At 42.7% G+C, this 12,973-nt stretch overlaps 1 protein-coding gene and 1 non-coding gene across 5 annotated transcripts; both read left to right on the top strand.

The window, feature by feature from the left end:
* The first annotated feature begins 33 nt into the window (after positions 1-33).
* On the top strand, positions 34-11,213 carry ATPSCKMT (ATP synthase c subunit lysine N-methyltransferase). 4 transcript variants are annotated; one of them, XM_071553678.1, is made up of 5 exons: positions 34-201; positions 638-949; positions 3,464-3,601; positions 4,323-4,373; positions 10,116-11,213. In XM_071553678.1, the coding sequence occupies exons 2-5, from the start codon at positions 692-694 to the stop codon at positions 10,311-10,313; spliced, it is 645 nt and encodes a 214-aa protein (XP_071409779.1). In that variant the 5' UTR covers positions 34-201; positions 638-691; the 3' UTR covers positions 10,314-11,213. The 4 variants fall into 4 exon arrangements, with proteins under 4 accessions (XP_071409779.1, XP_071409781.1, XP_071409782.1 ...); XM_071553680.1 differs by having other exon boundaries at positions 34-217; XM_071553679.1 differs by lacking the exon at positions 34-201 and adding an exon at positions 266-329.
* Positions 1,352-1,425, top strand: TRNAR-UCG (transfer RNA arginine (anticodon UCG)). The gene has a single exon. It is a non-coding gene; the product is annotated as a tRNA-Arg (tRNA).
* Positions 11,214-12,973: the final 1,760 nt, after the last annotated feature.

The following is a 12,973-nucleotide window of genomic DNA, read 5'->3' as shown; positions in this document are numbered from 1 at the left end:
CGGAGGACGCTTCTGGAAGCGTCCGGCGCGGGGGGAGGCGGCATCGCCCAGCTCCCGGCGGCGGGGAGGGAGGACGCGCCTGCTCCATGCGGTGGAACACGGGCGCCGAGCGTGACGGCAGCGGGTCGAACCGGCTGGCGTGAGAGCGGTGGAGTGAAGACAGACACACGGCGGGAAAAGCGCGCGCGGCACTCTCCTCCGGTGCGCCTTCAGAAAGGTTTCGGTCCCCCGCCCCACCCCGCGTGGCGAAGTGGTACTGCCCGGCCCTATAAATGCGGCTGGCTGAGAGTGGCCGTGTGTGGGTTTCGGGCGGTGTGCGTGTTGCCAGGGTGGGTACAGCTGTGCCCTGGGGAGCAGCTCCTCCTGGGAGCAACAACCAAGGGCTCCTCCGGCCCGTTTCCCTGGGCGCGGCTGCCGGGCGGGCCGTGGCGGGGAGGTCCCTGCCGGCCCGGGCTGCGGGAGCCATGGGAACACCCTGTCCCGAACAGCGACCGCCTGCTCCGCCTCGGCAGTGGCGGCGTGTCCCCGGGGCTGGGGGTCGGCTCAAGGAATATAAGGGGGGTTTTTGATTGTTTTTTTATGTGGTTGTTTTTTGTTTCTAATGTCCTCTGATAACAACATCCTGCTTTCTCCGCAGTGAGCATTTAATAAAGCTGTTGGTGCAGACGGTCCCTGCCTGCCCCTGGGCGCGATGTCCGAGGCGGGGGCGAGGGAGAGCCCGCAGCGGGATGGCGAGGGCAGGAACCGTTGGGGACTGCTGGTCACCGCTGCTGTCGGCAGCTCCTTGGTGGCCCTCTATGCTGTGGCCACCCCCTTTGTGGCCCCCGCCCTGAGGAAGGTGTGCCTGCCCTTCGTTCCTGCCACTGCCGCCCAGATCCAGAACGTGCTGAAGATGCTGGAAAACAGAAGTGGCCCCCTGGTTGACATTGGTAGTGGGGATGGCCGCATTGTAAGTTGTGCACGTTGCTGCCTTCTCCCAGGCACTCAGCAATAGGACAAGGGGGCACGGGCTCAAGCTCTGCCAGGGGAAATTGAAGTTGGATATCAGAATAAAATTCTTTCCAGAGAGTAATCAGGCATTGGAACGGCCTGCCGAGAGAGGTGGTGGATTCACCATCTCTGGAGGTTTTTAAACTGAGATTGGACGTGGCACTGAGTGCCATGATCTAGTAAATGGACTGGAGTTGGACCGAGGGTTGGACTTGATGACCTTGGAGGTCTTTTCCAATGCAATTGATTGTATGATTCAAAAAAATGCTGTACCTGTGGCTGCTGTTTTCTCATACTTATTGAAGTCTTGTCTTTGACATCCAGTGGGGTTTTGTTTGAGTCTTACACAGAGGATCAGGGCGGTCCCGTGGTGTAATGGAGAGCACTCTGGACTTCGAATCCCAAGGACCTGAGTTCGAGTCTCAGTGGGGACCGTCCCCTGGCAGTTCAATGCCTCCCTGTCATCCCATCCCGTCACATCTCGGATGCTCAGCAGGGTCAGCCCCGGTTAGTATCGGGTGCTGTGACAGTCCCGAGGACTTCAGTGTCGCTGTCCAGGCTCGCTCGGCCGTGGCAGATGGACCTCAAGACTGAAACGGTGGGGCCAGTTCTGCGCACACTGTGCCTCACCTGAAAAATCCACTGTGCAGGCTGGAAGGGCACACCCATGTGGGGAGAGCCCTGCCCAAATCTTTGTTCGTGGTCTGGCCATACATACACAGAGGATCAGAGCTGAGAAAGGTTTACATTAAGTTCAGGAAAGTAATAGTTTTTTCTCCAGTCTTACTTGCAGCTTGATCAAGGCAGTGTACAAAGTGAGAGTTTCATTGTGCTGACTGGAGAGAAGTGCACTGCATTCATGTGAATAGATGTGATCAAAGTACCACATAGGTGTGTAGCTGCAGCGAGGGAGGCTGTGACGTTAAATAGCACCCTGCTCTTGGAGGTGCAGTTCCATGCTTAATGTATAAAGGTGACAGAAAAGCAAAAGAGAATGCAAAATGATTCATGGATTACAAGAATGAAAATCATGGTATTGTAGTTTTCACACCTTTGTGCAGTGCTGGCTTTCCCACTTTAAAATCCATGTGGTTAAGCTAGAATAATCACCAAGAGAAATGGTGAGAATCACAAAAGTTGAAGTAATACTGTGCTTCCAGGACATTGATTGTACCTCAATTTGTGAAATGTGGGGAGGGTATAGTGGAGAATAGTGTGGGATTTTTTTTTTGATAGTTGCCAAGTTTTGTGTACCTTTTCATAACCACTTGCTTCAAGTCAGCTTTAGCAACAGGATAGTGCACTAAGTGTGTTTTTAATAGAATTAAGTAAGTTCTTCAATGCTACCCTGGTCCATATTTCATGTAAATGAGTCAACCATTTGTCCACACAAAAAAAATTTGGTTTGAAACCCCAAATCTGTGAAGGTGGCTTGAATTGTGCCCAAGCAGGAAACAGAAAAAAAAATGCATAGGTGCAAGAGAACTGCAGTTTCTGATGCTCTCTCTGTTCTTTATTCTGGCCGTTAACTCATCTGAGGCATCTAATTTGACTGGGTTCTGAGTGTTGAATTCTGGTTGTATAGGTGTCTGAATGGAGACTTTGTAAAGCCAGGTGCTTAAAACGGAATGCTCGGTGCTTCTTTAATGCATCTGTCCTGAAAAAAGTCAGTTCAGATGGTTTTAAATATTTAACACCTAGTCAGATGTAATCAGTGGATAAACACGATAGTATTTTTGTTTCCAAGCATGGTAAAAATGTCGAATTCTTTAAAGGAATTTTCCAGTGCTCTTTCTGTGATGAAAGATGCAGTATTTTAACAGTGTGAAATACACTGCCCAGGTATTACTGATGGAAAAGTTCTGTTAAGAAATGCATACTTCTTTCTGATTTCACCTTGCCTCTTTTGTAATTCATCGTTGGTCAGATGTTTCCTGATTAAAGCTTATCAGTAACCTTTTAAATTGTGTCTAAACCTTTACTCTAGAAACTGGTGTCTTTTTGTATTTTTTTTAATATAGATCAACAGATAACTTTCAGACTCTTGCTATTGGCATGTCATTTTGGTTCTGATTCAAAGGTTGCTAAAGTGCCTGTCCCTCACTGCTTTCCAAAATAGTGGCCTAATTTTGAGCATTTTTGCTTGTGAGTGTTTCACTGTTCTCTCCATGGTCAATTTTGGTCCTCTTTAATTCCAAGATAGTGTCGTGAATGTATTAAACTTTTATGTAAGTCATAGATGTACTGCAAGCTCAGAGTTTTGCCCTGTGAATGTTTATGTTCATTTTGTTTGTCTGAATACATTAATTTTCATTTAACTAGTCATAATATTTGAGTTTTATTCACTATACTAAACCTGAGTGAATTACACAAATGCTTTCTCTTGATTCATATTTTAAATAAAGCTATGTGCTCCTGTTTAGATTAATGGGCTTTTATGTTTCTAAATGAAGATTTATTTTCTTCCTTATAGGTGATAGCAGCTGCAAAAATGGGATTCAAAGCTGTTGGTTATGAATTAAATCCCTGGCTAGTTTGGTACTCCAGATACCGAGCCTGGAGAGATGGAGTACATCAGAATACCAGATTTTATATTTCAGACTTATGGAAGGTAGGTAGTGAAATATCTAAGTAGGAATCTGGATGATTGAGACATTTTTATAGTTTGGAAATACTGTCTTGAAGGAACTGGAATGCTGATTGGCCACAAGGTGCTATATTGTGCTTTGAGTAAGTACTTTTGCTGGAAGTCACATTACTATGGGCTTAATACACTGTTCTGCTGGTTCTGTGCCTTCTTAAACTGCTGTCCTTTATCAGTAAAGGCTCCTCAAGCTGTCTTGTGTCTGATGAATTACATGGGGTTTCTTGGTGAGTTTGCTTTTTTTTCCAGAGAGAAGCATAGGAAAACTCCATGGCACTGACTGGAAGAACCCAGGCATTAGAATGCCTGGAAGGTTTTCATAGCTAGCTAACATTTAACATCTTAAACCATACATGGTTTTCATATTTACAGGAACTGTGAAAAACTCCAAAATTAGATATGAATAAAATCATGTAGGTATTTTCTAAATTAATGCTTCTTGTGCTACTAGAATTGGTGCCATATTCTTGGCCAGACAGTAGAAGGTTTTTGCTGTTCAGCAAGATAAAGTTTTCTTTATCTGGAAATTTGTGTGATGAAAAGTTGATAGGGGATCTCCTTTCATATTTTTGGTCTAAATCCCTGTTGACAGAAGGGCAGCTAGAGGGATTGGGACAAAAGAATGGTGAGAACTTCTCCAAATATAAATGCCTTTTTCATTAAGGCTTGTTCTCAATTTTTATTTTAGGTTTCTTTTTCCCATTATAGAAATATTGTTGTTTTTGGTGTACCTCAAATGGTAAGTTTACTATTTTTGCATTGTTAATTATTTTATTACCAAGCCATTCTGTGTTAGTACATTATATGCAAAATGAACCAACTGCAGTAGGTCAAAGGTAGTCAGTAATAATCATAGAATGTTAAGGGTTGGAGGGGACCTTAAAGATCATCTGGTTCCAACGCCCCTGCCATGGGCAGGGGTGCCTTCCACCAGACCATGTTGCTCAAGGCTTTATCCAGCCTGGGCTGGAACACTGCCAGGGCTGGGGCATCCACAGCTGCCTAGGCAACCTGTTCAGGTGTCTTAACCACCCCCACAGGAAAAAAACGTCTTCCTAATATCTAACCTAATTTTTCCCCCTTTGAATTTGCCCTCAATACTCTTTGTCCTAGAGTGGCACTTCCTGACAAAGAATCCCTGTCTGGCTTCCCTGTAGGTCCCCCTCACATACTGGAAGGTTACCGTGAGGTCTCCATGCAACTTTCCCTTCTCCAGGCTGAACAGCCCCAACTTGCACAGCCTGTCTTTATAGGCAAGGTGCTTCAGCCATCTTAGAACTTCATGGCCCTCCTCTGGACTTGCTCCAACAGTTCCATGTCCTTCTTTTACTGGGGACACCAGAACTGTAGGCAGTACTCCAGGTGGGGTCTCACTAGCGCAGAGTGGGAGAAACACTTCCTTCAACCTGTTCACCATGTTCCTTTTGATGCAGCCCAGGACATGGGTTGGGTTTCTGTCCTGGGAGCGCAAACTGCCAGCTCACATTGCATTTTTCATCAACCATCACCCTCAAGTCTTTTCTCCACAGGGCTGCTCTCAGCTACTTCTTCACCCAACCTGTTGCTGTGTGGGCTTTCTGTGACCCAGGTGTAGGACCTTGCACTTTGATTTGTTGAACTTAACCAAGGTTTGCATCAGCCCATTTCTTAAGCCAGTCAAGGTCCCTCCAGCATGTCAACTGCCACACAGCCTGGTGTTGTCAGCGAACCTGCCGAGGGTGCTCTTGATCCCAAAGAATATTATTTTGATATTTCATTGTTTCTTCTTGATGTCCATGATAAAGCCTGGTTAAACTTGTGACAGTATGCAGACTGGAGCTTTGAAAATATGTGTATTTTTGGGAAGCATTTTTTGTCCATTAGTTTAGAATCAAATCATAGAATTGATTGGGTTGGAAAAGACCTCCAAGATCATCAAGTCCAACCCTTGGTCCAGCTCCAGTCCATTACTAGATCATGGCACTCAGTGCCACATCCAATCTCAGTTTAAAAACCTCCAGGGGTGGTGAATCCACCCCCTCTCTAGGCAGGCCATTCCAATGCCTGATTACTCTCTCTGGAAAGAATTTTTTTCTGATATCCAACTTCAATTTCCCCTGGCAGAGCTTAAGCCCATGCCCCCTTGTTCTATTGCTGAGTGCCTGGGAGGAGAGACCAACCCCCACCTGGCTAGAACTTCCTTCAGGTAGTTCTTAGACAGTGATGAGGTCACCTCTAAGCCTCCTCTTCTCCAGGCTAAACAACCCCAGCTCCCTCAGCCTCTCCCAATAGGACTTGTCCTCCGGTCCCTTCACCAGCCTTGTTGCTCTTCTCTGGACTCGCTCCAGCACCTCAATATCCTTTCTGAACTGAGGGGCCCAGAACTGAACACAGTACTCAAGGTGTGGCCTCACCAATGCAGAGTACAGGGGAAGGATCACTGCCCTGGTCCTGTTATCCTGAAAGCTGCTGTGTTGAAGTTGCTTGGAGGGAAGCTGATAGATTGGCCCTTGAAAATTTCAGGTTTTCTTTCCAAAGAAAGGAATTTGCAGGGAGAAGATGGAGTGGGAAATTCACTACAGCTGATTTTTGGGAGCCTTGTTAGAGGAGAGTGTTGAAATTTGCTTATGTTCTCCAAAAACCAGATCACCTCAAGTAAGCCAGAAGCTGGTATATTGAAATAACCCCTTGTCCATGTGTCACTGTGTGGGTTTTAGCTGCTTTGTGGACTATGTTCGGTGTGTCCGTGGGTAAAATGCATTCTTCAAAACTGGTACAGAGACTGAGTTGCAGTGCTCTCCTCCCTGAGTTCCGCCAGGGGGCAGGACGAACGTTTGGATTTGCAGTCGGGAATTCGGCCACTGCACCGGGAGGGAAAGCCCGGGTGGAGAAAGAAGCTTCGGTAAACTCGAAATAAACAAATGCCCTAGGAAAATACGAATAAACCCAGCAGAAATACTGATTTAACTTTAAATTTACTAATGTGGGTTAAATTAATAACAGCTGCGATAGAAACTGTAACTGTAGGACTCAGAATAACTTCTGTAAATCCAGTAAAAACTAGGCTAAATTCTTTCAGTAGAAGTGCTGTCATAAATGCAACAGATGCAAACATACAAACCTCTGTGTTTCCTGAGCATTCGTTTGCTTATGATCCCGTTTAAATTTACTTTGAAAGTTGTGAATGCTTAGCCTCCTGCATGACTGAATTAATTTTCTAGAAACTTTAAAACATTTTTTATTTTTTTTTTACTGAGGGCAATAGATCTCTTCAGCTTTTTTAAATAATGCTGGCCTGATTTGGTGCTGCCACACAGTGCTTTTTTATCATATCCAAGATTAGCTTACAAAAGTTGGATTTATTGATCTTCAAGGAAGACTAAAGACCTCTCTTGTTCTTGCAAGCGTCTGTGGGAAGGTGTTTTTGTTTCTGAGTCATTGCAGAGAGATACTTTTACTTGTTCAGAGTTGGATGAGGGAATTCTTACCAGATGTTCATGTTCACAGCTTCTGTGTATTTAACTGATTATATACTGTACAAAGGGTTTACTAAACTATGTATCTATGTAGACATGCCAAAAACCCCCCAATCTTTGCTTGACATAAAATATGGTATGATTGTGACAGCTGAAGTAACTGATAGATTTAGCTTAAAAACTAGTTTGAGTGGTTCAAGGATGCAATTGTGTCTGAACTATTAATGATTTTTTTCTAATTTAAACAAAGATAGGCACGCAGTGTCACTAATTTTCATAATTACTCATTAAAAATTAGGCTGTGTCTCTATTTGTAATTTCTGAAACAAATTAGATCTTCTGCTGCTGCCTTAACTCAGTTTTAGGTACCAAAGTGGGCTTATTTTTCTAGTTTGTTTAAGGTGCGGTAGCAAAAATGTTCAAAAGCATTTGCAGTGTGGATGAAATCAGAGCATAGAATGCTTAAAAATATTCAGAGGCAACTCTTTATTAGGTCTATGGCTATAATTTTCCTAACAATACTCCATTCTAAGCTTAAATGTAGCTATAACAGGATATTACATCAAAGGCACACCCTTAACATGTATGTGACAGTGGAAACTATCAGCAGCTTTGGAATTGCATTTTCTTCAATAAGTCTTGTTTTCTAATAATGTTCTGTTGGTTTTTTGTTTGTTTTGTTTTTTGTTTGTTTTGAGGAGTTTGGGTGAAATTTTTGTGTATTTTGTGTCTTAAGGTAAATTATATTTGTAAATAATTACTGTCCTTTTAACCTTCTAATAGTCAAATGTTGCATCTTATATCTAAGTAGTTGGAGTTTAACATGCAGTAGAAGTAGCCTGTAGAGTTTGCTGTTACAATTACTCATTCAGACATATGCAGTATGTGAGAATAAGAGGAACTCCAAGTGGATGGGCACTGGGATCTGCTTAAGCACACTAATCCCATCAAACTTTTTCAAAGGACAGAGATGGCTAAAGCTGTTAAATTTCTTTTTGTTTGTTTCTTTTTGTTTGTTTTTTTTGTGTGTAGTTTTTTGTTTGTTTTTTGAGGGGAGCTTGTTGTTGTTGTTTTTGCTTGTTTGTTTGTTTTCATCCTGATCACTATTTGTGATGGGAAAGAAATTTCCTTGAAGTCTAGATGTGTTTATTAATTTCTCACTTAATCCATAACAGAATTTACAAAGAGAGTATCTGACTAGTCAGGGTGTTGCTGTTTTCTAGAAAAGCAGTAATATTTCCCTTGACTGGCATATCCTCTCAATTTTTGTGAATGGAGGAAAGCTAGACTGCAGATGTTCAGCCAAGGAGACTTTCGTAGTGGTATGTGACATAGTCCCCCATAAGTCCTGCTCTCTAGATTTCAGAGAGGTGTATTTGGTGGATGGACTATTCAGTGGACAAGGAATTGGCTGGATGGCTGTATCCAGTAGGTAATGGTCAACGGCTCAGTGTCCAGATGGAAATCACAGGTGCTGTCCCTCAGTTCAGCCTAATAACGTCATTAATGACATGGACAGTGGTACTGAGTGCACTCTTAGAAGAATTTGCTGATGACACCACAGCTGAGTTGTGCAGCTGACATGCCTGAAGGATGGAATGCCATCCAAAGGGACATGGACAAGAACTGGGCCCTTGGGAATCTCATGCAGTTCAACAAGTCCAAGTGCAAAGTGCTGCACCTGGGCCAGGGCAACCCTGGTATCAATAGGCTGGGGGATGAACAGATGGAGAGCAGCCCTGCTGAGAAGGACTTGGGGGTGCTGGTGGATAAAAAGGTGGACATGGGCTGGCAATGTGCACTTGCAGCCCAGAAGGCCAGTTGTATCCTGGGCTACATCAAAAGCAGAGTGACCGGCAGGGCAGGCAACGGGATTCTGCCTCTCTGCTCTGCTCTCATGAGACCCCACCTGGAGTGCTGCATCCAGCTCTGGGGTCCTCAGCACAAGAAGAAGGTTGTGAACCTGTTGGAGCAGGTACAGGGGGGCCACAAACATGATCAGAAGGCTGGAGCTCCTCTGCTGTGAAGACAGACTGAGAGACTTGAGGTTGTTCAGCCTGGAGAAGACTTGACTCTGGGGAGACCTTGTTGCAGCCTTTCAGTACTTTATGGGGGCATATAAAAGAGTTGGGAACAGACTTCTTAGTAGTGCCTGTAATAGCGGAAAAAGGGGTAATGGTTTTAAATGGAGAGAATGGATTCAGACTAGGTATAGGTAAGAAAATTTTTACCATGGTGAAATACTAGAACAGATTGCCTAGAGAGCTGGTAGACTCCCCATTGACTGTAAACACTCAGGCAGGATGGGGCTCTGAGCAACCCATCTAGTTGAAGATGTCCCAGCCCATGGCAGGGGGATTGAGCTAGGTGACCTTTAAAGGTCCCTTCCAATCCAAACCATTCTATGATTCTTCATTCTGTTTCATGCAGTGCTGCTGCAGGGACTTACATGGATGTGTTAGCAGGCTGTGGATTCAACAAAGCTCAATTTCAATAGCATTTAACATACCAGTACTTTGCCACACAGTGACAGCAGAATGTTTGCTTTGGGTTGTTGTCTGTGTGATGTGTCCCAGGATCTTTCTCGGGGCTAGACTGTAAATTATGAGCAGTAGTGACCTTTGAGTACCACACAATAGCTCATAAACCTAGGGGTGTCTGAAATAGCATAAATTTAGGGGGCTGAACTTTCATTCTCTATAAAGAATCCCACTGAAGAGAATCATGAATTGAAACACGTGATGTCTTTTCTTAGCTTTTTTTTTAGTTTAAGGGATAAGTTTTTAATTTAATTTTTAGAACTTAGAGTTAATGATTTCCTTGATGTCACCAGTTGGGGCACAATAGCCATTTTCTAGTTTTAGATATTCTTTGTCAAGGCATCAAAGCCAAAATATATATATTATGAATACTTTCACAAGATTTTTCAAAAACCTTGGACTTCTCTTGAACTTTTAAATTACATTCTAAAGAGAATGCTTCTCTTTTTTTGCTGCTTCTGAGAGCTTTTTATTGTTACTCAACAGATGCCACAGTTGGAGAAGAAGCTGGAAGAAGAACTTGAATGTAATGCCAGAATCATTGCCTGTCGCTTTCCTTTCCCCTGCTGGGTTCCAGATCATACTGTGGGAGAGGGAATAGACACTGTGTGGGCCTATGATTTGAAACATTCTAGAGGATGTGAAACAAAAAGCTTGGAAATTGCGCCAGAGATAGAATCCTAAATATCTCATTTTATACTGAATTTTTTAGCTTTGACTTTACCTGTTGAAGATGAGATTAATGTGGATGGAGCCCTGGCATATGGAGATGTATATGCTCACTTAAAGATCTGAAGTACACTGGTTATTAGAAAGCAAACAAAGGTTACTGAAAGATGTAGTTAAATGGCTTAATGTTGTGTCCTGGTTTAACCCCATCTGGCAGTGAAGTACCACACAGATGTTCACTCACCCTAGTCCACACACTCCCCCAGTGTAATGGGAAGGAAATTGGAAAAAAGTTATACCTGTGGGTTGAGATAAGAACAGTTTAATAATTGAAATAAATGTAATAATAATTGCAATGAAAGACAACAAAAAGAGAGTAGTGAAACCCAAGAAAGATGAGTGATGCACGATACCATTGCTCACCACCCACTGACTGGTGCCCAGCCCACCCCAGAGTAGCGATCAGCCCCTCCGTGCCGGTTCCCCCCTGTTTGGATACTGGGCATGATGTTCTATGGCATGGAACATCCCCTTTTCCAGTTCGGATCAACTGTTCTGGCCATGCACCCTCCTGGCTTCTTGAATGCCTCCTTGTTGCCAGAGTATGGGAAACTGAAAAGTCCTTGGCTTGGGGCAGGCACTGCTCATCATCATCAGAAACATCGGTGTGTTATCAGCTTTATTTCATCCTAGATCTGAAAGCCAGCATTCTACCTGCTACTAGGAAGAAAATTAACTCTAACCCAGCAGAAACCATGACATGTAACTAGTAAAAATTATGAGAAAGTTTTATAGAAGTGGAAAACTTAAATATGGACAATGGCATAAAATGCATGCATCACTACTGTTAAGGGAAATACATGTATAAGTGAAAATGCTCAAACTGGTGAACTTAAATATATTCATTTTTTCTGACTCTGTTTGTTTTTGATGTTGGAAGTGGTGTGTAAATGGCTTCTCAAAAGAGCTTTGGTTCCCAAATGTCTTCATTATGGCAAGTATGCTGTATACTGTGTATGCTGTATACACAAAACTGATCCAGGTAGAGTATGATGATATCGATTGTTCACGCCTCAGCCATGAATGTGTACTTTTAATAGTTGAGTATGACAAAAAAAGCAAGTAAGTTGTTTGTTCATTAACAAAAGTGCAGCCTCTGATTATATTAATGAATTTTTATTTAACTTGTCTTGTGGAAACAAAACTGCAGAAGTCTGCTCTACTGAACTCTTACTGGTATAACCCTTTGCAGATGGCCACAATTTTTCCTAACCTCTCTGATTTAGACAGGGTTTCAGAAGTCCTTTACTTGTCAGTGAAGTGTCACCGTTTCTCTGTCTTGAAACTTCCGATAGGTATGAATGAGAGTTACTTACTTGAATACTTGCAGGTAGTTATTGATTCTGACTGGCTTGGCTAAAGCTGATTGAACCTCATTAAATTTAGGAGGTGAGAAGGAAGGTTTTCAATCACATTTCTTTTGCCTTCTACTTTTCTATTCCATCTGATGAAATCTCAGAAACTTGTGGTATCGCTGTGTGGCTTTTCCTCTTAAGTGAAGCAAGTTCTTCCTGTCCTTTTGCAATATTGGTTTGCAATGGGATACTGTCACTGCACTGACATTTTCCTTTTCTGCCACAGTTACAGCACTTTTCTGTTTTGTAACAGTCTGCTTACTTGGTTTTTTGGTGGTTTTTTTGTTGTTTTTTTTCTTGTTCCCAAGTAAAGTTTTACTGTTTTCACCCAGTGATAATTAGTCAGAGTTCATAGCCTCCTCTGGCCCCAGTTGTTTGTTTAAAGAGTGACAACGTAAGTTTGTCAGACATTTATCCATATGATAACCACAGAATGAAGTTAAACAAGCTAGGCAATTGCCTGCTGACTTCAAGGCAGTCATTATCACAACTAAAGTTGGCTCAGGCCAAGTGCTGAGACCATACAATTTCAAGTAAATACAAAGTCTATGACATTTTATTAGGTGTCGGGAAAGCAAATTTGCTGGACTACAGTATCAGGCTTGAAGAAAAGCTGGGTATTCTTTAGGATGTGTAGTCCATAGTGAAACCTATTTCCAGGCTTTTTGTTTTTGGTATAAGAGGACAGGAAGAATTTAAAATAGAAATCTACACTGAGGATTTGAAATGGAGCAGTGACATGGTTTTGTCCTGATAGTGCATACAAAGCAGGATCAAAAAAAGGGCAAATGTATCTTGACTCTCCAAAGGAGAGGTGATTTCAGCCTTGCATAGCAAGGTACAACTGTAAGTGTGGTGACTGTGTACTGAAGAACATTGGCTTCTGGTAAGCAGAATTTTACAGCCTTTCATTGCAATGTTACATAAAGAATCTTGTAAAACTGCACTAAGTTCTTTCTGCCATGATCTAAATGTTACAATTATTACACCGTGACAGGACAGGGCTAGAATGGCTTATCTAAAATGGCTGAATTTAATATCCCAAGGCCATAAAACTGGAACCTTAGACAAAGGAATCATGAAATTATTTCTATTAGAAAAAAACCATACAAAGTGTAAATTAGCTAATTAAACAGAGTCCTTCATCAAGTGATTATAAAGCAGAAGAGAAGGCAAAAGATTTTGATCAATTAGATTGTGACTCATCTGCAGTGCAGTGCTTTGACCCAAGTTTCTACAGTTTACTTTCACTGAAGATAG

This window comes from Pithys albifrons, chromosome 4 (assembly GCF_047495875.1).
Source record: "Pithys albifrons albifrons isolate INPA30051 chromosome 4, PitAlb_v1, whole genome shotgun sequence".
Taxonomy (NCBI): domain Eukaryota; kingdom Metazoa; phylum Chordata; class Aves; order Passeriformes; family Thamnophilidae; genus Pithys; species Pithys albifrons.
The sequence above is the reverse complement of the archived record's forward strand: the minus strand, read 5'-3'. Positions and strand labels throughout refer to the sequence as shown.

What these genes read in the sequence shown, in the direction of transcription:
- ATPSCKMT (XM_071553678.1), top strand. Translation starts at nt 692, where the DNA reads ATGTCCGAGGCGGGGGCGAGGGAGAGCCCGCAGCGGGATGGCGAGGGC. An exon ending in GTAGTGGGGATGGCCGCATT is followed by an intron (nt 950 to 3,463) that starts GTAAGTTGTGCA and finishes TCTTCCTTATAG; the next exon opens with GTGATAGCAGCTGCAAAAAT. An exon ending in TTTTTGGTGTACCTCAAATG is followed by an intron (nt 4,374 to 10,115) that starts GTAAGTTTACTA and finishes GTTACTCAACAG; the next exon opens with ATGCCACAGTTGGAGAAGAA.